At 37.7% G+C, this 27753-nt stretch overlaps 1 protein-coding gene across 1 annotated transcript in view; it reads left to right on the top strand.

Moving 5' to 3' along the window:
* LOC112904051 (transducin-like enhancer protein 4) overlaps positions 1-24188 on the top strand; it is a 34121-nt gene extending 9933 nt beyond the window's left edge. Inside the window, exons 2-4 of the mRNA XM_025973222.1 lie at positions 21287-21381; positions 22702-22765; positions 24117-24188. Coding sequence (XP_025829007.1) covers positions 21287-21381; positions 22702-22765; positions 24117-24188 — 231 coding nt within the window. The remainder of the gene's footprint in view (positions 1-21286; positions 21382-22701; positions 22766-24116) is intronic.
* The last annotated feature ends 3565 nt before the right edge of the window (positions 24189-27753 follow it).

The following is a 27753-nucleotide window of genomic DNA, read 5'->3' on the forward strand; positions in this document are numbered from 1 at the left end:
GCTGTCCACGCGGACGCATCGCTCACTCAAGTAGGAGAGAGACAGATGTCGAACGCTGCCGAACGCGGAGGCCGATTGTGCCTCTTTGTCGCTCGTTCCGCGCTCTCGCTTGCACTTCAAGCCTTAAATGGAACGCCTCAGAGCGAGATAACGCCGCATGAGTCATGTTTTTTCGTGCGTGCAGCCGTTGTCACGTCAAAAAAAAGAGTATTGAAGGGCTATTGTGGAGGTCAATAACGAATGGGCCAGATAGGATGGTAGGAGACATGAAGGGCTAGTTACAGGCACATGTAGAAGCAGAAACAGGAGTCAAGAGAGACTGAGGAAGGCTTAGATTAGTTACTGTTTGCAGTAGTACTGAAGGATGTTGCATGCATCTTTCGGGAACTGCGAAGATTGGCTAAAGTGTGTTAAAGAATGGGCCAGTTCTATCTCTAACTTCATTACAACATTTCTCAATTAATTTTCTATTATTATTATTATGGTCTTTTTTAATTATATTTATCTATGGCGTGTTGTCTGTCGGTTTGTACATGACAAAAGCCTCTCGTTACTTAGTGGTTCATTGTTTGACATTAATTAACGAGAAGATGTTAAAAGCAATTAATGTTCTCGTACACTTCGCAACGGTATTTGTCGTAGAAGTGTTTTGGGTTTTAATAGGCAACATCAGGTATTTGTTGAGATACTAAAAAATGTATAGCTGCGTGTAATGGATGCGAAACATGGACGCTGGGCAAAGAAAAGGTTAGAAGCGTTCGAAATGTGGTGTTACAGGCGGATGATGAGGATACCGTGGATAAAGAAGGTTAGAAATGAGGATCTCTCTATGAGCGACTCGAGTCTCTCGTTCAGAGACGCTAAATGAGGATCTCTGTATGAGCGACTCGAGTCTCTCGTTCAGAGACGCTAAACAGTTTTTTTGACAGTCTTTCGACAGTCTCTCAGCGGCACCAGGGAGACTCGATGAGAGACGGAGACTCGAGTCTCGCTTTCAGAGATTCTGAGAGACTAAACGTTTTTATCTCGGGATAGGTTGGTAGGACACTTTCTCAGGCATGAAGATCTAGTCAGAGACATATTAAAGGTAGGAACAGGAGTTGGAGGAGTAGAGGTGGACCTAGATTAGATTACTGTTGGAAATTAGTTAAGGATGTGGGATGTTGTAGTTTAGATAGAAAGGAGTGGAGGTACGTGTCCAACCAGTCTTAGGACTGACGACTTGATGATGAACGCGCACAATGTCCATCTCCGTCAAATCAGAGCACTCATATTACCGTTCGAAATCTTCGTGCAGATGGCCCTGTAAAAATGACTTAAGCAACGCAAACAGGGGTGAATAAAACGTAATTTCAAACATACGAAAATCCTGTACATATATATGTGAATATGAATAATTTGTTTGTTACAAGTACTTAAGGGTTTGATTTACTGTGTGTTAAGTACCTATTACAAGTTGACGTCTCATGTTTTCTTCTATTTCAAAAATTTTTTATTCGCATTGATTTTGTAGATGCTTATGAACAAGTTGGGTCATTGTTACGTTTGTTTGTACGATTTTCTACAAATATAAGTGTACCTTTTTGTGTAGGTCTTTTAACAAACAGCTATTATGTTCCCATGTATCCTATCAGATACTTCAATGTATTCTACTGAAGTATCTGTACAGATGTAAGTTTGTGTATTTGGATTTTAACGGGTCTCTACCGGCACGAAATTGATTTTTCATTATGCTATTTAGCGACAACGAAGGTTATGTCAATACGTATAATACATAGTTTGCGTTTGCGACTTTCTAATTGCACCTTTACATGTCGAATAAACAACACTTTAAGTTAAAATGTCGGTAAATAGCATTCTAAGAATAATTTTCCATTCATGCTTTGCCTTGTTTGCCGTAAGGATTAAGAACAAATTGTTAGAAATCGCTAGAAATGTTCAATTTACTAAGAAAACTTCGAAACAGCAAGGGAACCGAATTGAAGTGTGAAGCCGTTTCCAAAAAAAAAAATGTTCTTGGACTAAATAAAACTTAAAAACTGTTGTTTAAGGTTTACACAAATGTGGAGGAATTGAATTGAATATATTAATTAACATATATGGGGTGAGTTTACTGCGAGAATTATGTGAGCCGTATTCAGAAAAAGCTCTCGCCGAAAGAAACTGTTTCAATCAAAGATGTATTGTGCCTACCCTCAATAAAATAAAACAATTGTGAATGCATTGAAAGTTACGTTTTGGTTTCAAAAATTGAATTTAAAGTTTGAGGCGAGCTTATTTTGAGTATGCTAGGAGAATAATTGAGCTTTGTGAGAAAATCACCAGGAATACTAGTCAGTTTTCAGAAAAGCTTTTTATATACTATAATAGAATCAAAATAAAACAGAAATAGATAAAAAATTTCATGTTTGCTGTGAAAATTGTTTGAGTTGCTTTGAAGACATTAAGGAAAAACCTAAAAATGGTTTTGGACACATACGATATCAAAAATAAGAGAGGAAAATGTTGCATAAATGCCAGTGTTAAAGCTTATACGAGCTGAGAGCTTTTTGAGTTTTCCTCTAGAATAATTAAGACTTTCGATTAAGAATAAATAAATCGCTGGTTAGTTTTTAGGTATTTTATGTAAAATACACTAAAAAATGTATAGTGTATTGGAAAATTGCTTCAAGCGATCAGTTTTATCCCAAATTAAGCGCATTCAATTTCTAATCGTCATGTATCTAAGTGGGAATCATTACTAGGGAGTAAAATGTTGATGTTGGGCGAACAGGAAAACTGCAAATTACATGTAAATATATGTAAAGTCGACAACTTATTGCGTCGTGGTTCAAAAATTTATGTTTTCGGTTAACCTTTCTGTCATTTTCTTGGTTTTCGCTGCGAACCTGAGTGTCTGACAATTCATTTTGTATTCTTTACGCGCTTGTGAGCGTGCTTCACACTGGAATATGTGTATATATATATTATATTGTTGTGGGAAGTGTTGTCGACAGCTGTTTTATTTATTACCCCTTTCTCATTCGCAATACAGTCTAGCAATTAACTNGGTAGGACACCTTCTCAGGCATGAAGGTCTAGACAGAGGTATATAAGAAACATAAACGGAAGTAATGAAGGGTAGAAAACTAGATTAGATTGCTGTTTGCAAATAGTTAAGGATATGGAGGACTGGAGTCCAACCAGTCTTAGGACTGACGACCTTATGATAATGATGGAGAACAGAGGACTCTATGGAAGTCAATAAGAAATAGACGGGATAGGTTGGTAGGACACCTTCTCAGGCATGAAGGTCTAGACAGAGGTATATAAGAAACATAAACGGAAGTAATGAAGGGTAGAAAACTAGATTAGATTGCTGTTTGCAAATAGTTAAGGATATGGAGGACTGGAGTCCAACCAGTCTTAGGACTGACGACCTTATGATAATGATGGAGAACAGAGGACTCTATGGAAGTCAATAAGAAATAGACGGGATAGGTTGGTAGGACACCTTCTCAGGCATGAAGGTCTAGACAGAGGTATATAAGAAACATAAACGGAAGTAATGAAGGGTAGAAAACTAGATTAGATTGCTGTTTGCAAATAGTTAAGGATATGGAGGACTGGAGTCCAACCAGTCTTAGGACTGACGACCTTATGATAATGATGGAGAACAGAGGACTCTATGGAAGTCAATAAGAAATAGACGGGATAGGTTGGTAGGACACCTTCTCAGGCATGAAGGTCTAGACAGAGGTATATAAGAAACATAAACGGAAGTAATGAAGGGCAGAAAACTAGATTAGATTGCTGTTTGCAAATAGTTAAGGATATGGAGAACAGAGGACTCTATAGAAGTCAATAAGAAATAGACGGGATAGGTTAGTAGGACACCTTCTCAAGCATGAAGGTCTAGTCAGAGACATATTAGGGGCAGAAACGGGAGTTAGAAGTAGTAGAGGCAGATCTAGATTAGATTACTGTTCGCAAATAGTTAAGGATGTGGATTGTTCTAGTTCTGAAGAAATGCGAAGATTATCTCTGGATAGGAAGGAGTTTCCAAACAGTCTAAGGGACTGACGACCTTATGATGATGATGATTAGCAATACATGTGGTTCTAAAATTTTCATGTGCTACGCATGTATTTTGTCTGTAATGTTTAATATATTTAATATTCGATATGTATACATGTGACAGAGGGCTGTTTGAACATTTCGTTATCTTGTTGACTATTCTAGAATGTTGTTAAAAAATCAATATTAACATTTTATGTATGTATTATGTGTACGGGATAGGATATGCAGTTTGTGCATATTACAATATTAAGTGTTTAGATATGCATACATGCCATGAGATGACTTGAAAGTCAATATTTGTCCCGGAAAAGAAACGTTCAGTACAGGAANTTCGACATTCTATTTATTTTTATCAGTTTTTCTTATGAACGGTGCCTGTTTTTCATTCTTCAGCCTTGCTGTAGACAAAACCGAATTGACCTCTTTAATATATTTAATATTCGATATGTATACATGTGACAGAGGGCTGTTTGAACATTTCGTTATCTTGTTGACTGTTCTAGAATGTTTTTAAAAAATCAATATTAACATTTTATGTATGTATTATGTGTACGGGATAGGATATGCAGTTTGTGCATATTACAATATTAAGTGTTTAGATATGCATACATGCCATGAGATGACTTGAAAGTCAATATTTGTCCCGGAAAAGAAACGTTCAGTACAGGAATTCGGTCAACAAATATGAGCACGCATGCGTTACAAAAGTGTGTAAACAAAGAAAATCGTATGAGAAAAGTGCCCAATTACTTACGTAGATATGTCTTTTAAGAAATGAAAAAGAGTTTTGTTTCCTATTGAGTTAGTACCATAATCGCGCGAATTTTTTGAAAAAAAGGAAATTACAAGTTTGTGTTTATCATTAGATAAAACTATGACATAAGGTTGTTCCAACAAGGCCGAATAAATTTTCATTTATTTACATCGATTTGCCGTCCATTTAAAATGTATTTACTTTCAAATCGAAACCAGCAGGTATGTGTACAAATAACGAACTGTATAAATACAATTTATAAGATTTCCGAATCTTTATTTGAATAGTAAATATCAGACAAAGTTGTTGAACAATTACTTAAGTCAATAAATCTTATCGTCGAGGCCTTAGTTGGGCAAAAGAGACACTAATGAATAATTTCTCCTGCGTATTTTTTTTTGTTCACGTTGCAAATAGTTTATGCAAACTAAAAAATTCAAATAAGCGTTGAATTGTTTACATTTTTAATTACTTCGATACTGAATTAACTCTACGTGCAAGTTTCAGTTTCTATAGTGATCGATTTCGAAGTTAATCATCTGTGTATGTATTAGTTTTGCTAATGTAAAGATAGGCAGTAAATTATGAAGACATTTAAAACTTTTTCTATTAACTAACGAGTTGTTGATGACTTGGTTCTTATCAGGAAGCTTTCAAGAATGACGATAAATTGAGAAATGCAGTTAACAAGCTTGTGAAATGAGAACTGCTGCTTTATCAAGGCTGATTGTTTTATAAATAAAACACTTCATGTGATTCTCTTATGAAGTCAGTAAAGTGTACCGAAACGATCGATAGCATCAACGTAAATTAAAAATGAACAACAATTTCATCGTCCACTTAAAAAAGTTTTAAAACGGTGGAAATTATCTTACTTATTACTTGTTACTGATAAACTGTTTTACACGTGGAGTGTTTACGTTTCCTCTTTTAGAATTATCAAAAATATTATTGAAGTGGTCGAAAATTAATAAACACGCTTTTGAGAAAACTGGGAGAACACACCAAAAAGCTCAAATTCAAACGTCAAATCATCATCATCAGAAGGTCGTCAGTCCTAAGACTGGTTGGACACGTACCTCCACTCTTTCCTATCTTGAGCTAAACTTCGCATTTCCCTAAAACTAGAACAACCCACATCCTTAACTATTTGCGAATAGGGTAAAGGTCTAGATGATGGCCGTCACCCCCTTCGGAGGTAGGGATGGGGGGGTCGAAAGAGGAGGTCTCCCCCACCATCATCATCATCATCATCATCATAAGGTCATCAGTCCTAAGACTGGTTGGACACGTACCTCCACCCCTTCCTATCCGGAGCTAAACTTCGCATTTCCCTAAAACTAGAACAACCCACATCCTTAACTATTTGCGAATAGGGTAAAGGTCTAGATGATGGCCCCCACCCCTTTCGGGGGTGGGGATGGGGGGGATCGAAAGAGGAGGTCTCCCCCACCACTGTACCATAAAAAAACGGGATAAATATTATCCTATGTCCGTCTCTTGATTCCAAGCTACCTCCCCACCAATTTTCAGCCTAATCGGTTCAGCCGTGTTTGAGTTATAAATAGTGTAACTAAAACGTCTTTCTTTTATATACATAGATAAACAATAAATTGTGAAAATTGTGGTACGTATGACTCCCTGACAGTGTTCTGCATTTGATTGTATGTATTGATGGTTGAAAGAATATTTGAGTTTGGTTGGTTAAGGAAATTGTGAAAAGATAATGCATGATGACCATAAAAGTGGAAAACCTGACTAGAATAAAAGTATTGGAGTTGCTAAGAATATTGTTGTAGACCACCCGTTGTAATGCATTATCAATCAATGAATCAGACATAGGAATGTTATAATCTTTTCTAAACACGTTAAANCCTTTTTTTCGTTAAGGTGTGGTCCTTCCTTCACGTAGTACATACCATAAGTGCTTACATGGCAGCGGCATGAGCTGTTTATCCACTAAATTTAGAGAACAAACATTGTTCACATATTTAGTAATAAAGTTTATTACGTACATATTGACTTGCTTATTTCAGATGCTTAAATTGTTGTGTGACTTGGAATACCTACCTACATCAACGGCGGTTTGTCCAGGTGGGATCTTTAGGCGCAAGGGATTGTCTAAAATAAAATGTTGTTACATATTTGTTATCGTTTTTACAATAAGTGTTTTTGAACGGGTGCGAAACATGGACGGTGGGCGCGATGGACAATAAAAGGTTAGAAACTTTCGAAATGTGGTGTTATAGGCGAATGATGAGGATACCATAGATAGAGAAGGTTAGAAATGAGAAGGTATTAGAAAGAATAGGAGCACAGAAGACTCTAGGGAAGTCAATAAAAATAGGTTGGTAAGATACCTTCTCAGGCATGAAGGTTAGAGACATATTAGAGGCAGAAACGATAGTGAACAGGAGTAGATGTAGGATGTGTTCTAGTTCTAGTTTTAGGGAAATCCGAAGATTAGCTCAGGGTAGAAAGAGTGAAGGTGCGTGTCGAACCTGTTTTAGGACTAACGATCTTATTATGATGATTTTTGTTGTGGAATTGTTAAAAGAAAAGCGTTAAATTTTGCGAAATCATGCTAGGGAACTTAAGGTGAATGTAGTATGAATGTATTTTATAGTGCTACTTAAACTTATAAAACTGAAGCACTCGGAGGCCGAAATTTTTGAAAAGGTTACCATACTTATAGCAACGACCTTTGTCAAAAGAATTCCCTTGCATTTTTCGACATTCTATTTATTTTTATCAGTTTTTCTTATGAACGGTGCCTGTTTTTCATTCTTCAGCCTTGCTGTAGACAAAACCGAATTGACCTCTTAGTCCCACCTCGGCTAGACTTCACTGGCGACTTAATTAAGTAAAATAACCCATGTCAATTTCATACTTAGCACTCCCCTCTCTCTCTCTCTCTCTCTCTCTTTCCCTCTTACGGTCTTTGCCTTCCTCTGTGACGTTTATTTGTTGAGGTAATTTTTTTCGCGCGGTTCATGTTTCTGCCGCTTGTACGCACTACTACTTGTAGAGTCACGGTTACGAGCATCTTGGCCTCGCGTAAACGATGCCTCCAAAATAAAAATAAGCGAATTAAATTAGTCGCGGACCAGCGGAGCGCGAACTCAACATCCAACACTTCTTAGCCACGGTAGAGTTGTTTAAGGACGCGTCTAGACTAAACACGACCAGCCGACCGTCATCAATTTGTAATGTATTCATCAACCGAACCATCGTATCGTGCAAATGTTTTAAAAACAACCCTAAGGTTGCGGTCACATCGGTAAAGTTGAACGGAACCTAGAAATGATGAAACAAGTTCGTATCCAGTACAGGTTATCCGGGTCCCGGATCAGTATCCGGTCGGCCAGGTAGTAGCGCAGCTTCCCTAAAGAGGGCATAACTTCTCCCCACCAGTTTCAATTTAATTTTCATAGAAATAGTGGTGAGAAAACATGGATTACGTAAATAATGCTTGATCCCTTCATGCACTAAGACGAAGTCTAACTGCATCCATTTGTCGTTTGAAACAATGCTTTATTTCGATGGATTTGGCTTCTCAATTGTTTTCGTTTGTTAAAGTCCATTCTTGCAATTGTTCCGAACTGCTTATGATGTCAACGTTCACTGGTTACGTCGATTACGATTTCATTATACGCATATACCTCCTAACGTATATTACAATTGCACGTATAGGTACGTTCCCGTTCCCGTTCCCTCTTTCTCCGTTTCTTTTATGCGGTATCCGTTCCGGATGAAATGGCTGAAATAAAAGTGTGGCTGTTGCCCGAATGGGGCAATAATACTTATGAGATTTAAGATCGTCAACGTCGAAACGTTCAAGAGAGAGGAAAAAGGGATTTTTATTGTAGCTTTACGACATGACGGTCTTTATATTCGAAGGGTTGTCGTCAAGTAATTTGAAGTTTATTGTGTGAGGAAAAGTTCAACAACTACATAATAATCTCGATGCTTTTATAAGTTTCGGACTTGCAGGAATTTGCTTTCAAGTTCGATTTATTGTTGTTAGGGGCGGTTGGAGTGTTGGTGTCACAAATCTGCAAAACTACCGAAAACGTAGATATGCAGTTAGATTTTCTGCGATCCAATTCATCATTCTTCGCATTCCTACCAGCCATTAATGCTGGTAGGCGGGCAGTCCCTCCGGACTACGCCGAAAGGTAGGGCGGAAGGCCCTCTTCAGCCTGCTTTCAGGAATCGTGGGAATGGGTGGGTGGTGGTTCGGATGAGAAAGATGAGACAGACGAAATGAAGACAGAAGATTATCTGTGGAATATTACTGCCCCAGCTATTGCCTAAGTGATCCAAGGAAACCACAGAAAAACTTGGTTCAAGGCAGACGGACCCGGAATCGAACCGGCGTCCTCCCGAATGCTAAGCAATGGTCTAAACCTCTAGGCCATGCCGCTCGGTCTTGAAACTAGAGCACCCCAGACCCTTAACTAGATATTTGTGAACAATAATATAATTTAGATCGTCGTCTACTCTTCTTAACTCCTATTTCTGATTCTAACATATCTCTAACTAGTACCCCTTCACCCTTGAGAAGATGTCTCACTAACATATCTCAACTATTTCATATTGCCCTCTATTCTTCTCTACTCTTGCTAATAAACCTTCTCATTTTTGAACTAGGATTAATTGTTCCCTTATGCTCATCATAATGTCTAACACCGTTGTTATAAACATGTCACATTATAGCCAGGCGAAAGTAAAAGCTTTTGAGATGAATGTTTGTTGTTAGCTCTGCGTGTTGGTTTTGTTTACGCCGTTGGACGTCTGCCATAAAATTGTGATGTACGCCAGAGATAAATAAATATTAAGTCCGTTTGGCAACGTGCAGTTTGTTTCATACACGATTTTAGTTGTGTTTGTAAGCCCCTAAATCACACACTTCGTTAATCGCACGTTACATCAAGAAGGGAAAAATTATTGCATCAGCAACTATCCTTCGGTGTCCTTAATCATTTAGACGCTCGACTTGACTTGCCAGACCTATTTTTCGTGAGTAGCGTTTGCAGTATAATGAGGGAATTTTAAAGCGTTTGCCAATTTGGCAGAAGGCCAAAATGTTTCTTTTTTAATACGTAGACTATAAGAAGTGCAAGTAGTTCAGTAGACGTGGTTATTTACTAATTGGTTATGATAATTTTAAGCGCTAGGAGAAAGGGTTACAGACTTCATTAATAGGGAAAAAATGTACACATTTGGCATCTTTTACATATAGGTGGTGAACTACAAAGTTGTGATGTTTTTAGCGTAGGTTATAGGCTTAGACATCACCACAGCGATTAATTCTCAAGGAACTTCTCAATTCGACTGTATGCATACGTACATACTGACGTCCTTACTAATATAAGGAGTAAAAAAATTTCTTTTTTCTTGCGTGTCCATGTCCTTGTGACTACCACACTGGTAGGTTCATCGTCTGCCTCTAGGAATTTCTGTTTCGATGAGGTCTCCTCCGACAGTCCGATGGGGCAGTCGTCTTGATGCGACCCGACGTTGCGGTTTATTTACGACTACACTGTGACATCTGTCGCGAGGGGAATTCGTCTACCGAACGTCGTCCATGGAACGCGTTCTCCCTCAGGTACCATCGTCGTCATGGAGGTAGACGTCGCTCCATTATTATGGTCCAAAAGGATTCGGACACACCGAGAATGACAGGCGACACGGTCGTCCGTGTAACAGGACTTCGAACAACCAATAATTCAGAGTGAATTGGCATCGACACCAATAGCCTAAGTGAATTATTTTAGTAATTCCATTCGAGAACACAACCAAATTACGGGAAACCCATGAGTGATAATGGCATTCGTGATACAATATTCAGTTAACTTTTAGAAAATTATAAATAATTTCAAGATGCGCAAGGTGAATTTCAGGAGACGAAAAATTAGAAGTGGCTGATTTTAGATACCTAGGAAGTCAGATAAGTGAGGATGGAAGGAGTAGTAGGGGTATAAAGCAGAGGATAGCGCAGGGTCGAGTCGCCTTTAATAAAAAGAAGTCACTTCTATGCTCGCGAACGGTTAATTTAGAAATTCGAAAAAGGTCGTTAAAGGTGTATGTTTGGAGCACGACGTTGTACCGGTGCGAAACATGGACAGTGGGCGCGGCGGAAAAAAAGGTTAGAAGCGTTCAAAATGTGATGTTATAGGAGGATGATGAGGATATCGTGGGTAGAAAAGGTTAGAAATGAAGAGGTATTGGAAAGAATAGGAGAACAGAGGACTCTATGGAAGTCAATAAAAAATAGGCGAGATAGGTTAGTAGGACACCTTCTCAGGCATGAAGGTCTAGTCAGAGACATATTAGAGGCAGAAACAGGAGTTAGGAGGGGTAGAGGTAGACCTAGATTACTCTTCGCAAATAGCTAAGGATGTGGGCTGTTCTAGTTTTAGAGAAATGCGAAGTTTAGCTCAGGATAGGAAAGAGTGGAGGTACGTGTCCAACCAGTTTTAGGACTGATGACCTTATGATGATGAAGGTGAATTTCGGTTGAGTTGGCTGAGAATGCAATTAGGCCTAGTTGTGTTGAATTACCGCCGTGGCTAAAACTCTACCTATTATTCGTAGGTGTTGTCTTTTCCTGTATAAAATAAATATTAAAAAAGAAACTAGAAAATGGTTGGTAAACATGAACAAAAAAAAAAGTTGTAGCATCGGTTGAGCACAGAAACCGAGTCCGCTTGCATGCCAGTCCACCATTGATACCGCTGGACCATTGCCGTTAATTGTTAAAGTTGTGTCTATAGTGTCCATCCGCCATTTTTCAGCTGAAGAAAGACGGAATGTTTTCTTATAACAGACGTTTAGCTTGAATTATACTGTTTAGTTTATTCGGTTATTAGAGTAATGTAAACGCTTCTTTTTTCATAGAAAAAACTGTGTTGCAAAAGAACCAGGTAGAATAACATTCGCGTCAGCAATGAAATGAATGTTTGTAGGTAAAGTTGTCGTGTCGTGCAATCGGTCCATTAATACGCCGACGCTATTATTTTACATTCGTTCTGAATAGAAAGCCGATGAAATGTTTAAGCGCACTAAACAATTGCAAGTCACGCTTTGGCAGCGGCGGAACGAATCGAGAAAAGCCTCGGAAGAAATGAGCCGTACAGAATTGAATTTTAACGAACACGTTTACGTCGTCGCTTACTCAGGACGCCTTAAATTCGTCGATTTTATTATTCCATCGCCTCGCAGAAACCTAGACTAAACACACCTTAATATCGACGACCTTGTTTTTAACTAAACATCTTCTATTGAGCATTTTTTCTATAGTCCCTTTGTAATTCTTAAAACAAATTTAACATCTTCATGAGTTGTGGGTTCCTAGAAATTATGATGAGCTACAGTGTACACTTCGTTTCGTCTCGATATCTCAGTGGGTTCCCGAGAAAAATGGGAAAAACTGTAGTACAGACATAACTGCTCTATTAGCGCGAGCTAACGCATTTCCAGAAGGATGAGAAGAGTGTTAAGCCGTCAGTTATTTAACATATAGGTCTCTCATTCCTAAAATAAAATATAACATCCTCACTGGGTCCAAAGAAATTACCATGAGCTACAGTGTACACTTTGTTTCGTCTCAATATCTCAGTGGGTTCTCGAGAAAAACAGGAAAAACATTATCGGAGGAGGAAAGAGACCAGCGTAAGCATAAACGGCGCCGATTGTTTGGTACGACATTGATTGTTCATTGTGTAAAGTTACGTGTTATTTTCTTCCGTGGAAAAGTGTTTTTCCGGCTGACCCACTTCTATATTTTAAAGCGTTGCAAATAATCTCGCAGTAGCTCTTAACTCACAGTTAATTAGCACACAGAATGTAAGTGGGAGATACTTAATTGGATTTACATAAAACGTTTCATAGGTTTCGTAAGCGCGTCTTAGCAAGGAAGATTACACGTTGTTGACTCGTTTGGCTAATGCAGGGGGAAAGTAAATTTAATTAAACCCCTCGTGTATATATCTATATATTCCATTATATGTACATTCTACGGCGCCGCAAATACGTAAATATATGCATAGTACATAGACTCAATTGAATCGCCCACTACGTACAAATGTGCAATAAAATAAAACAAGGAATAAGGAACTGGTTGAATGAGTACTTAAGTTAAACGTCGGACCTACCGCATTAGGGTTTTAAATGTTAAATTTTAATAAAGACCTTTCAGCTTCAACGTAAATTGGCGCTAAACAATTTTCGAGTTTATTTTAGTGGTCTTATCATGAGGCTCCATTTTTACCTTTTTCTTTAATATAGCATGCATCCATGATGGTCCTTCACTTCGTCTTTCAGTTGTTGAACCATCATGAAATTAGAAAATGGATTTAAATAAGATAATAATATACATTGCTATCGCTATACAATGTCGCCAAGTTAATTACTTACATGTAGTTCAAAATTCTTTCGAAACTACAGACAGAAATCCATCCGTGGCTGAATTTCAAGCAAGGCTTGCGCTCGCTGCAAATGATGAGGATGCAGTAACTTCCTTTAAAATTTGCCGCACCGTCACACTGTGTCAGGGATTCTCTTCTATCCCTACAGCAGCAATATGTATCAAACTCGTAATGAAGTATCACGTCACATTATTGTAAAACAACAGCGGTTCTACAGCGACATACTGACCTATACTAATGATTGATGTTGTGTTGCTGAATTAGATTGTTGTTGAATTGCATATCGACTGCTTCATACTACGTTTTTCTCGGACATACAAATATTTACTTTATTTTCTTGTTTTATAGTGTTCTATCTTCTCGTTTAAGCTCCGCACTTGTTTCTGTTACACCCTGTATAGTGTTTTCTTTTGCAGACGTTTGGCTCAGGTCTTTAATTTTCCATTCGATCGGCACATGAAGTGAGTTTAGTATTGTTCAATAGCAAGTGAACCGATCGGTGTGTAAAATCGTCACTGAACCGTTGGCATTGTGTTTTGTATTATTGAAATTGATTGAATGTTATTTTAGTTTAACGAGAGCGCCTTTGAATTGGGCCTTTGAAAATTTTGCAGTTTATATATTTTAAACGACTCCATTTCACACTTGGGTTAAACTAAGCGGAAACGGTAAATAGAACAATGAACGTGACACAATTAATTTGCGCGGCAATAGAAAAATCAAGGCCGCCAATAAAGATATCGGCCCCGTGTAATTAAGTCGAGCATTCAAAGAAATGATTAACAATCAACCGTGAAATTACACGTAAGACTCATTGTTTTCCGCCGATGTTGTTACTGCTTAAAAATCTCTTGTGACTCCATTTTTCTTCTGTTTTCTCTTTGTCACTAATGAAAGCACCACGTCCAAGCAAAATAAATGAATTCTACTCTTATGAACGATAAAATAGGTTCAGCAAATTTGTGTTTACATTGAAATTAAAGATCAGCAATCGAAATAGATAACATCTAGATTTATTTATTAAGGTATCTGATGACACTATTACGCACCAAGGGAAAAAAGTATGGCAATATGTCACAAAATTTTAGGAACTGCGAAATTGCAGTACACAGAAAAGAATAGACAAAAGCAAAAGAAACGTCTATGTACATTGATGTAATTTGGTCAGTGCCAGGAGGAGATTCATGCTCCACGTCCATTACGTAATCTCTTGTGTTCAATCCTAACGTGGAAATAAATAAGAAATAAGCGAGATATAGTTGAGACATTCAAAATTGTCATAGTCCCCAATAAACCTGTCTCATTTATTTTCTTCTTTCAACTTACTAACTAGTCTAGAGCGGTTGCTGTCAGAACGCCTACTTTTACCCACGACAGAGTTTGTAGGGAATACATACTGTAGGCACAGAAATTGAAACGGGCACTAATAATAAAAAAGGAATAACATTTTAGTAATTAATGTTTAACAGAAAAAGATGTGGAAAAGCAGAATTTTAACATGTTGCCGGCGTCGGACTTTAAGAAAGTTCAACATTCTCAGGAATTTAGGAAAGCAAAAACGCCTATTTAAGGCATAATTCCAACTAGACAGTAATAGAGTCGATCCTGATCTCTTGGCGTACCTAACCAACCTCTAACCGCTGCACCGCTTACATTATTTGGTTACGTGTTGTTTTACTCATGAAACATTTCCTAACTTAACAAGGACGTGTTCAAAACGCAGCAAATGACTTCAGTCCCAAGTGGAAACAAGAAAGAAAAAAATAATTTATTGTGGACTTTGTCAATGTTGATGGTCCCAACTGTAGGTCGGCAGGACACCTTGTCAGACCTAAAGGGATAGTTACAGACACTTTAGAAACAGGAACAGGAGTTAGGAGGAGTGGAGATAGACCTACATTGGATTATTGTTCACAAATCGTTAAGGATGCGGGATGTTCCAGTTTTAAGAACAAGTGGAAGTATATGTCGAGCTAGTCTTNCCACTGGGTCCAAAGAAATTACCATGAGCTACAGTGTACACTTTGTTTCGTCTCAATATCTCAGTGGGTTCTCGAGAAAAACAGGAAAAACATTATCGGAGGAGGAAAGAGACCAGCGTAAGCATAAACGGCGCCGATTGTTTGGTACGACATTGATTGTTCATTGTGTAAAGTTACGTGTTATTTTCTTCCGTGGAAAAGTGTTTTTCCGGCTGACCCACTTCTATATTTTAAAGCGTTGCAAATAATCTCGCAGTAGCTCTTAACTCACAGTTAATTAGCACACAGAATGTAAGTGGGAGATACTTAATTGGATTTACATAAAACGTTTCATAGGTTTCGTAAGCGCGTCTTAGCAAGGAAGATTACACGTTGTTGACTCGTTTGGCTAATGCAGGGGGAAAGTAAATTTAATTAAACCCCTCGTGTATATATCTATATATTCCATTATATGTACATTCTACGGCGCCGCAAATACGTAAATATATGCATAGTACATAGACTCAATTGAATCGCCCACTACGTACAAATGTGCAATAAAATAAAACAAGGAATAAGGAACTGGTTGAATGAGTACTTAAGTTAAACGTCGGACCTACCGCATTAGGGTTTTAAATGTTAAATTTTAATAAAGACCTTTCAGCTTCAACGTAAATTGGCGCTAAACAATTTTCGAGTTTATTTTAGTGGTCTTATCATGAGGCTCCATTTTTACCTTTTTCTTTAATATAGCATGCATCCATGATGGTCCTTCACTTCGTCTTTCAGTTGTTGAACCATCATGAAATTAGAAAATGGATTTAAATAAGATAATAATATACATTGCTATCGCTATACAATGTCGCCAAGTTAATTACTTACATGTAGTTCAAAATTCTTTCGAAACTACAGACAGAAATCCATCCGTGGCTGAATTTCAAGCAAGGCTTGCGCTCGCTGCAAATGATGAGGATGCAGTAACTTCCTTTAAAATTTGCCGCACCGTCACACTGTGTCAGGGATTCTCTTCTATCCCTACAGCAGCAATATGGATCAAACTCGTAATGAAGTATCACGTCACATTATTGTAAAACAACAGCGGTTCTACAGCGACATACTGACCTATACTAATGATTGATGTTGTGTTGCTGAATTAGATTGTTGTTGAATTGCATATCGACTGCTTCATACTACGTTTTTCTCGGACATACAAATATTTACTTTATTTTCTTGTTTTATAGTGTTCTATCTTCTCGTTTAAGCTCCGCACTTGTTTCTGTTACACCCTGTATAGTGTTTTCTTTTGCAGACGTTTGGCTCAGGTCTTTAATTTTCCATTCGATCGGCACATGAAGTGAGTTTAGTATTGTTCAATAGCAAGTGAACCGATCGGTGTGTAAAATCGTCACTGAACCGTTGGCATTGTGTTTTGTATTATTGAAATTGATTGAATGTTATTTTAGTTTAACGAGAGCGCCTTTGAATTGGGCCTTTGAAAATTTTGCAGTTTATATATTTTAAACGACTCCATTTCACACTTGGGTTAAACTAAGCGGAAACGGTAAATAGAACAATGAACGTGACACAATTAATTTGCGCGGCAATAGAAAAATCAAGGCCGCCAATAAAGATATCGGCCCCGTGTAATTAAGTCGAGCATTCAAAGAAATGATTAACAATCAACCGTGAAATTACACGTAAGACTCATTGTTTTCCGCCGATGTATCTCTTGTGACTCCATTTTTCTTCTGTTTTCTCTTTGTCACTAATGAAAGCACCACGTCCAAGCAAAATAAATGAATTCTACTCTTATGAACGATAAAATAGGTTCAGCAAATTTGTGTTTACATTGAAATTAAAGATCAGCAATCGAAATAGATAACATCTAGATTTATTTATTAAGGTATCTGATGACACTATTACGCACCAAGGGAAAAAAGTATGGCAATATGTCACAAAATTTTAGGAACTGCGAAATTGCAGTACACAGAAAAGAATAGACAAAAGCAAAAGAAACGTCTATGTACATTGATGTAATTTGGTCAGTGCCAGGAGGAGATTCATGCTCCACGTCCATTACGTAATCTCTTGTGTTCAATCCTAACGTGGAAATAAATAAGAAATAAGCGAGATATAGTTGAGACATTCAAAATTGTCATAGTCCCCAATAAACCTGTCTCATTTATTTTCTTCTTTCAACTTACTAACTAGTCTAGAGCGGTTGCTGTCAGAACGCCTACTTTTACCCACGACAGAGTTTGTAGGGAATACATACTGTAGGCACAGAAATTGAAACGGGCACTAATAATAAAAAAGGAATAACATTTTAGTAATTAATGTTTAACAGAAAAAGATGTGGAAAAGCAGAATTTTAACATGTTGCCGGCGTCGGACTTTAAGAAAGTTCAACATTCTCAGGAATTTAGGAAAGCAAAAACGCCTATTTAAGGCATAATTCCAACTAGACAGTAATAGAGTCGATCCTGATCTCTTGGCGTACCTAACCAACCTCTAACCGCTGCACCGCTTACATTATTTGGTTACGTGTTGTTTTACTCATGAAACATTTCCTAACTTAACAAGGACGTGTTCAAAACGCAGCAAATGACTTCAGTCCCAAGTGGAAACAAGAAAGAAAAAAATAATTTATTGTGGACTTTGTCAATGTTGATGGTCCCAACTGTAGGTCGGCAGGACACCTTGTCAGACCTAAAGGGATAGTTACAGACACTTTAGAAACAGGAACAGGAGTTAGGAGGAGTGGAGATAGACCTACATTGGATTATTGTTCACAAATCGTTAAGGATGCGGGATGTTCCAGTTTTAAGAACAAGTGGAAGTATATGTCGAGCTAGTCTTAGGACTGACGACCTTATGACGATGAATCCTAACGTAAGGTATTTGTGGTTATTTTTCTGCAAAATGAACCATGAATTTGTTTTTGAATATCTTCATTTGGTTCGTTCTCACACCCATAAAAAAAATTAACGCTTAAGCGTATTAATCAAACAAGGCAACGGTTATCAACCTTTGAAGCTGTTGTAAAGGTATTAGATGGACGTGCGATAAAATCTGTTCGATTGTTCCATTCTTTTTGTGCGCTGAATGGTAATGAATGTATCTATGGTAGAGGTACGAGCAATGGTGGGTTGGGTACGGTTGTTGTTGTTGTTTACCGACAGATCGGTAAGTTGTCAGCTAAGGCCTTATTACAATGCACGCAAGTTTAACTTGTCGAACTACAGTGTCGTCGTCTTGGTGGGCGTACCAACAAAGCTGTTTCTTCTGTATTACCACACAATAGCGGTAGTAGGCTGAGAGGTTGGTTAGTTGTAGTTCGAAAAAACGCGGCTACAAACAATGCCTAGCCGTGCTCGCGATATGTAATACTTGTACGTGTTTTCAAATCGGCAGCGGTGTGCACTTTTCTACATTCGAGCACATAGCACTTCCACATCCTTCTTTAACACCATCTATCTTACTTACACACGTGTCAGGACGAATTATGATTAGAATTAACCGTAGGATTTGTCAGTATCGATAAAAATTAAGCCAATGATCTTCATCACTTGTTAATTTTATTTTGGATTTAACCCAGCTAGTGATGAACAAAGCAAAACCAAGACTGCCCAAGTCTTGGTATTGATCTTGATCTTCTAGTCTTGGTCTTCCTGATATAGTCTTCGTCTTGCTCTTGCTCTTTCAATCTGATACTTACGTACATTACCGATATTTACGTCATGTAGATAATTTTCACAAAATAATCTTTTCTTTTACAATAAAAAAGAAGGTTTGGTGTTGACGCGACAACCAAAACCGTAACAGAGAGTTTTAGGAGAATTCTCAATCTCTCATCGTCGTAGACAACAGAGGCAGTTTCATTGCCAGTTTCCTTTATTGTTCCCAAAAGGCGGGAAACGAGCAGTAATTGTTCTGGAAACCGCAGGCGCCTGGCTTCGCACTTTATAAGCGTTTCAAATTACGCAACCGGGTGATCTCTCCCCGTTCCTTTTCCGCAAAGCTAACACAACCCTCACAAACTGGTTTAATCGCTTCTTGAAATTATTAGCTCGGGTCAGACGAGGAAGTTGATTTTTTGCTTATTTATTTAGCATATTAACAACAACACAGTGCTGAACTCATCAAAATTCACACTTTATACTGCTTGGCACATTTATATTTGTAGTTGATAGAATTGTTTCCACACTTTCAAATCTGGTACGAATTCTATCAAGACAAAGTTCCCAGAAGGGAGAAGGCCAGTTCTCGGAGTGAAGTTGTCTTGTCGGGGCTGCAAATATTCGCAAGTAGTGGAGTTTTTCTAGACTAATCATCATCATCATAAGGTCGTCAGTCCTAAGACTGGTTGGACACGTACCTCCACTCTTTAATATCCTTAGCTAATCTTCGTATTACCCTCAAACTAGAACAGCCCACATCCTTAGCTATTTGTGAACAGTAATCTAATTTAGGTCTACCTCTACCCCTCCGAACTCCTGTATCTGCCTCTAATATGTCTCTGACTAGATCTTCATGTCTAAGAAGGTGTCCTACCAACCTATCTCGCCTATTTTTTATTGACTTCCATAGAGTCCTCTGTTCTCCTATTCTTTCCAATACCTCTTCATTTCCAACCTTTTCTACCCACAATATCCTCATCATCCGCCTATAACACCACATTTCGAACGCTTCTAACTTTTTCTTTTCCGCCGCGCCCACTGTCCTTGTTTCACACCCGTACAATGCCGTGCTTAATTGAGAAATATTTGTAGGAAAATATGTATTTTAAATATTATTTAGATGTGAGTTAGTTACTTGTTAGGAAATTTGTTTCCATCTATTTAAAGATTGCGGATCAGAATTAGGTTGCGGTTTGTGGCGGCATGGGATGTAGTAGCGATGCTGACGAGGACGCCGGGCGTCGGGATCGGTGGTGGCGGCGGCGGCGGCGTCCGTTCTCCCGGCAAGTTAGGAGCTTGCGGTGACCAGTAGTGGCGTTATTGTAGCGGTAACGGTTTGACCACAACCCGCTTTCTCCCTTTCGTATTCCTTCATCCTATTCGTTGACCAGTGGCTATGAGTGGATCCAGAAGGTCGAGCAAAGAGCCACCGGACGTCGCCACTGCCACCGCCGCCAACCCCTGAGCTTGCGGATTTCTATCGTCGCCGTCACAGTTTATTCAACGTTTCATTAAAGGATTCATTAAGTCTTGGTTAGAGTTGGCCGGCTTTGGAATAAGTTAATTAGTAACGAACAAGAACGCTCATTATCGGCAAACGAATGTGGTTTCCTGTTATTTTTTTAATCGAAAGAAGAGAATGAGGCAGCAGTGTAACAAGTCAGTAAACCCCTCGAATTTTCTCCCACATTTGTACCTATTAGTTTATATGAACTCTTCGTGTAATACCAGGTTTACAAACGTAGAATTACTTTGCCGATTGGTTCGTTAAATTGAGAATGACATGGAACTTATAACCATAAAAGGAGTTTTTCGTGTATGCAGTGGAATTGTTATTGCATTAATTTATCGTGTACAGTATTTGCAACGTGTCTCTTTTTTTATCTTCCATTTTCTTATACGCGTTAAGAGCGCACACTTTGTAATCGTGTTGGTAATAATCAGGAAACCGACCGGTAAATAATTTTTTTTATAAGAAGAAAAAGGAAAATAAGAAAAAGAAAAGCCGTCATTCCAGTAATGAGTAGAAGAAACGTGAGGCTGCAGTAGGCCAACAAGCAATTTCGTGATTTCCTTCAAAGAACTATATATTTCAGGGAATGCTGAACGGTAATGTTCCGCAGCAAAGAAATATTTATGGGCCTCAGACATGCAACCATATCTCGACATTTAATTGAAGATACTTACTTTATTCTTTCGCAAGGACGACCTCATACATCACGGAAAAGAACAACGAAAAGTTGCCCAACATTCTGATTTATATTATCTTGCTGGTTATCATCATACTTAAAATTCAGTTTTGATACATTTCTACATATACTATTTAAGAGATAATAAGGTGCACATGCTTCATTAGTTTTTTTTCTAATTTTATTGTAAACTATTTTTCTATTGTTTCAGGGTCCTCAACCAGGACAGCCTTTCAAATTTACTGTAGGAGAATCATGTGATAGAATAAAAGAAGAATTTAATTTTTTACAAGCCCAGTATCACAAGTAAGTACATACTTATTATTGTTTCCTTTATTATGCAACACATAATGGAATGTTTGGATTAAGCGAACGAATGCTTTTTGGCCTTTTTGAACATTCGCGTTCCTGTTCGCCTTTGTTCGCTCAGTCTGAACGTACCTTTAAAGTACTAAATCCTAAACAAAAATAGTTGTATGTTTTTTGAACGATTCGATATTGTTTGCGGTCTGCCATTATATCTCATCATTATTGTTATTACTCATGTAAAGAAGTGACGATCCTTCTGAGATAATAGTAAATGTTAGTGTATAAAGTCAATTTGTTCGTCGTTCAAGAGATAAGTAGGTAAACACACTCGGGCTTTCTTCTTTTGTTGTTGGACGTTCTAATAACGACGATTAAACTTATCGAAGATTATAATGAACGCTAGCGTGCACTTAAAAGGAAATTAATGACTCCAATGATTGCTGTTCCTCGCTTTATTGGCCATCATTTTTTTTATCTTCATTTCATCTCTGTTCTAATGCAATTATCGTCAAAGAATATTATTATCTAACGTGAAAGTCCTTGTTGTTTGGCTTTATGTTTATTAATAACACTTGTGACCCTGGATACAGGGATATCTAGCTAACTACTAAAGAATAAATAAATTCTTTATAATTTATTTAAACTACCATTCGTCGATCGCGATTTCAGCCACATTTGATCACATTAGCACGCCAAAATTGATTGTTTTCGATATCCTCTTTTGTTTCGAAAGAAAATGCTTTAACAATTAAACCTTTGAAGATGTCAAAAAACAAGGAGGTTCAATTAGTAAAAGCGTCATGAAGAGACAAAAGATTCGCTTTTTTCTTTTGTTATTTTCATGCCTGATACTGTCGCTCCGCGCGCGGTATGTCACGATTTCACGGGCCAAATCAGCGAAAGGCCAACAGGCAGGCAATTTATTTTTGTGCGGCACTCAAAACCATTCATTATTTGATGATTAATTCAAAACGAATACGCTGAGCGGTAAAGACGTTACGATGGCATATTATTATTTTATAATGACTTAGACATGGAAAAGTATACGCGATAATCAAAGACTTACACGTTGTCCCAAAAGAACAACAGCATTTTACTTAATGTCTAGGGTGTCCTAGAAATTATTATATTATTAGAAATCTGTCTTATAGTGATTTGGACATAATAGGCATGCTATCAAGAATAATATTCCAAAGTATCGTAAAAGAACTANAACGCTATAGCTGCGGAAAATTTCGTAATCATTAGGTTTTAAGACTTGTTTCTTCACTAACCGATTATGCTTGTTTCTCACCTGATTTGTACGTTTTGTTCCAGCTTGAAACTGGAATGCGAAAAACTGGCAAGTGAAAAAATCGAAATCCAGCGGCACTATGTTATGGTAAGTTTACAAATTTACTGAAAGAAACCTCTTCCTATTAGTGATGAACAAAATTGGTCTTGCAGTCTTGGTCTTGGACTTATCTTTATACTAGTAAGACCAAGGTCAAGACCGAACGGACAAGACCAAGGCTAATACCAAGACCTAGACTGGGACAGCCTTGGTCTTAGTCTTACTTTGTTCAGCACTAATTTTTACTTTTAAGTTCTTTAGTATAATTATAACAGTGCTACTCAACTGTGTCCTGATGACTGGCTGTTGTAATGAAGGCGCGTCATTTTTAAAAGTGCTGGGTACATTTAAACAAAAGAATGATATTCTATTTTTTTTTGTATGATTATGCCATGGGTTAGAATATATTTGACGTTAAACTGTTGCACAGTAATTGAGTCATTACTTCGTGATGTGTTCAAGTTTAACTGCCAGCAAAACGACGCATTTGACAAAGTTCTTGGCGTTGAACCAAAAATATCGACATAAACCATGGAAATATTACGAATGATACAAAGAGGTTTGTTTACGACTATAATAAAAACAAAATGTGCGAATTTTAATCATTGTTAAAGTTTATTTTATTCCTATAGTAAGACGGGATGGTTACTGAGTGAGAATAAACAATAAAATTTAGTCTAAATTGTTTCTTTTGATTTTGTGAAGGTCATTTAATCAGTTAGACCAAGAGCAAGACAGGGACCTTGCTTATTACTAGTTTGAGGTTCAATCATCTCAATCACTTCGCTTTTTATTCGCGTGCCGTCTGATTGATTTGATTAAAAGTTCCCTTTAAAATCCCCGTGTTCCATTTCATTACGAAATGGTGCTTCGAAGAAACGAGGATCTGACATTACGTGATAAAATTCCGAACAGTTATTATAAAAAGGCCATTAAACGACCGCTTCGTCCGAGTCGGAGAAAACGATTACAAACATGGCTATTAGGAGCTAATAAACGGTCACATAATTGATCAGATTTGCCGATAATCTTCAATGCTGACCGAAAAAAATTGTTTATGGACCAAACACGTCTCCATCGGTGGTCTGTTTCATTTCAAAAGTATTTTCGTTGTCCATTTATATACCTAACGCATAGTTAGTGCAAGTGTTCTGTAAGTTGTTAAATTGATGATTAAAAGGGTGAAATTTATTGATATTCTATCACACAGTAGCTTGAACAAATTTTCTTGAAAGTTTTTGTATTTTACTTCGTTACACTACGGATTAGTTTCAACAAGTGGGTACTTATCTTGAGTAGATAAACGTCGATTTTCAACAATATATTGTAAAGGTATTGAATATCTAAATAGATCCTTGTTTTGGAGGTCGCTTATAATTGTTTTTTTCTTTTGTTTCAGTATTATGAAATGTCGTATGGACTCAACGTCGAAATGCACAAACAGGTAATGAATTTTCACCTATTTTTATGAAACTTTTATTAACGATAATTAGCTCCTACATATACACATTTATAATTTTAAAACATCTTTAGTTTTCCTATTATCTATTGATTCTTCAGTGTCGCACACATGTGCATGGTAGTGCATTTTTATGTATTTTTTCATCATCTTCTGTTTGTTCATATGCTTAGGCACTTATGCAAATAGCTCGGGTAAAGCGCATGCAGCTGTTACTGGATTTATTATTTAAACTTTGCGGTCGACTTATCTTTATCCTATAAAATTACTTATACTCAATGAGTTTATGTTTGTAGAACGTGCGGATTTTAAATTATTTGTGCTTAAACGACGTTGCAGCGTGTAACAAAAAGCACTTGTACAAATAGGGCCACGAACACGACCGGTACCTACAGGAAATATTCCCACCCCTTTTTTGAGGGATGAAATTAATGCTATAAATATATTTCACCACTTTATTGTATAGAACTACATAATTACTTCGGTCTTGAGTCATTTTCACCACTGAGAAAATTCGACATTAATTATGGTTTTAGATTATGTATATTGAAAAGCTCATTGAATTACTGAGGATTTCACCATATTATTTCACCAATTTCTGTAGTAGAAGTTGACAAAAGTATCGCTGGTAAATTATCTCCAAAAATGCAAAATACTGCTGGATATTTGGGAATTACTTCACTAATTTATCAAGTAAAAGTCGGCAGATGTTTCTGTCTCAGTTTATCTCGAAGGGTCCATTGGATTACTGGATTTTTGAGAATATTATTTCACAAATTTATTGGATATTATTTCACAAATTTATCGGATAAAAGTCGGCAGATGTTTCTGTCTCAGTTTATCTTGAAGGGTCCATTGGATTATTGGGTTTTTGAGAATATTATTTCACCAATTTATCCGATATTATTTCACCAATTTATCGGATATTATTTCACCAATTTATCGGATATTATTTCACCAATATTTCGGATAAAAGTCGGCAGATGTTTCTGCCACAGGTTATGTTGAAGGGTCCATTGGATTATTGAGTTTTTGAGAATATTATTTCACCAATTTATCGGATATTATTTCACAAATTTATCGGATAAAAGTCGGCAGATGTTTCTGTCTCAGGTTATCTCGATGGGTCCATTGGATTACTGGGTTTTTGAGAATATTATTTCACCGATTTATCCGATATTATTTGACCAATTTATCGGATATTATTTCACAAATTTATCGGATAAAAGTCGGCAGATGTTTCTGTCTTAGATTATCTTGAAGGGTCCATTGGATTACTGGGTTTTTGAGAATATTATTTCACAATTTATCGGATATTATTTCACCAATTTATCGGATAAAAGTCAGCAGATGTTTCTGTCACAGGTTATCTTGAAGGGTCCATTGGATTATTGGGTTTTTGAGAATATTATTTCACCAATTTATCGGATAGATATTATTTCACCAATTTATCGGATAAAAGTCGGCAGATGTTTCTGTTTTAGGTTCATTGGATTTTTAAAAATCCCGAGTAATTTACATGAAAGGTTTCCAACATTTTAACGCGATTTCTTGTCCCAAAATCTTTTTCGATCACGGGATACGTGTTAGTTCGTAAATCAGACAATACGAGTAAATTAAGGGAAGTTGGTCATTGGCAAAAGCGTCGTCACCCTATATAGGGTGAAATCGGGGGCCCCGGAACGTGTAGTAGTTGATTCACATAAGCTGAAGTATTTGATTAGGGCGAATCGTACGAAGGGTAATGTTAATTGGTGCCATCATATGGGCCCAGAGCTTTCGTGTTTACGATAACAAACATTTTAACGATGGGGTGCGTTCGTTCGCTGCCAGTTGCACGACGTTGACGGTCGTGATGATGATGACGGCGAGGGGATGAAAAAAAAGGAGGGTGCGCGGAGATTAAATGCGACAGTAGGGCGCTTGCAACCAATTCAATTTAAAAATCGTTTGGGGCGATATATTGTCGCCTTTTAGTATTACAGACGTTAGTGTTCATGATGAAAGCGACACGCCACAACAGGGGTGTTGAATTTTTGTTTAACAAGCGTGCAGGGATCGAAATTAAATTTTCTATCATTAACTAATGTCGTCTTTTGTATTTTTAATACACAAAACAGGTAATGAAAGCGAATTTCGATCGCACTGTCGACGAAACTACAAAGGAGAATAGTGTTTAATAATATATTTCATTTACTTTCTCTAGCGATGTCCCCGTTCCAATGTCTTGGATGCGCGCTGGCAAAATCGTAGATAGGGAGTAAAAAGCTCATTATACTCTCGACTCTTGTTCATTAAATATACTTTTTCATACAGTACCTGCCAAAAGTTCTGTCAAATCATGAATAGTAGTGCGAGTCGAAAACAAGCGTTAAAGCCTTTAATATGTCTTCAAATATAAATAAACATCTCGTTGATATTTTCAGTAGTAAATGGTGCCAATAACAGCACATTTGAGCAATGCAATTGTAGTGGATAAAATGGNTCATGCCTGAGAAGGTGTCCTACCAACCTATCTCGCCTATTTTTTATTGACTTCCATAGAGTCCTCTGTTCTCCTATTCTTTCCAATACCTCTTCATTTCCAACCTTTTCTACCCACAATATCCTCATCATCCGCCTATAACACCACATTTCGAACGCTTCTAACTTTTTCTTTTCCGCCGCGCCCACTGTCCTTGTTTCACACCCGTACAATGCCGTGCTTAATTGAGAAATATTTGTAGGAAAATATGTATTTTAAATATTATTTAGATGTGAGTTAGTTACTTGTTAGGAAATTTGTTTCCATCTATTTAAAGATTGCGGATCAGAATTAGGTTGCGGTTTGTGGCGGCATGGGATGTAGTAGCGATGCTGACGAGGACGCCGGGCGTCGGGATCGGTGGTGGCGGCGGCGGCGGCGTCCGTTCTCCCGGCAAGTTAGGAGCTTGCGGTGACCAGTAGTGGCGTTATTGTAGCGGTAACGGTTTGACCACAACCCGCTTTCTCCCTTTCGTATTCCTTCATCCTATTCGTTGACCAGTGGCTATGAGTGGATCCAGAAGGTCGAGCAAAGAGCCACCGGACGTCGCCACTGCCACCGCCGCCAACCCCTGAGCTTGCGGATTTCTATCGTCGCCGTCACAGTTTATTCAACGTTTCATTAAAGGATTCATTAAGTCTTGGTTAGAGTTGGCCGGCTTTGGAATAAGTTAATTAGTAACGAACAAGAACGCTCATTATCGGCAAACGAATGTGGTTTCCTGTTATTTTTTTAATCGAAAGAAGAGAATGAGGCAGCAGTGTAACAAGTCAGTAAACCCCTCGAATTTTCTCCCACATTTGTACCTATTAGTTTATATGAACTCTTCGTGTAATACCAGGTTTACAAACGTAGAATTACTTTGCCGATTGGTTCGTTAAATTGAGAATGACATGGAACTTATAACCATAAAAGGAGTTTTTCGTGTATGCAGTGGAATTGTTATTGCATTAATTTATCGTGTACAGTATTTGCAACGTGTCTCTTTTTTTATCTTCCATTTTCTTATACGCGTTAAGAGCGCACACTTTGTAATCGTGTTGGTAATAATCA

Source organism: Agrilus planipennis, unplaced genomic scaffold, assembly GCF_000699045.2.
Source record: "Agrilus planipennis isolate EAB-ADULT unplaced genomic scaffold, Apla_2.0 scaffold163, whole genome shotgun sequence".
NCBI classification, from domain to species: domain Eukaryota; kingdom Metazoa; phylum Arthropoda; class Insecta; order Coleoptera; family Buprestidae; genus Agrilus; species Agrilus planipennis.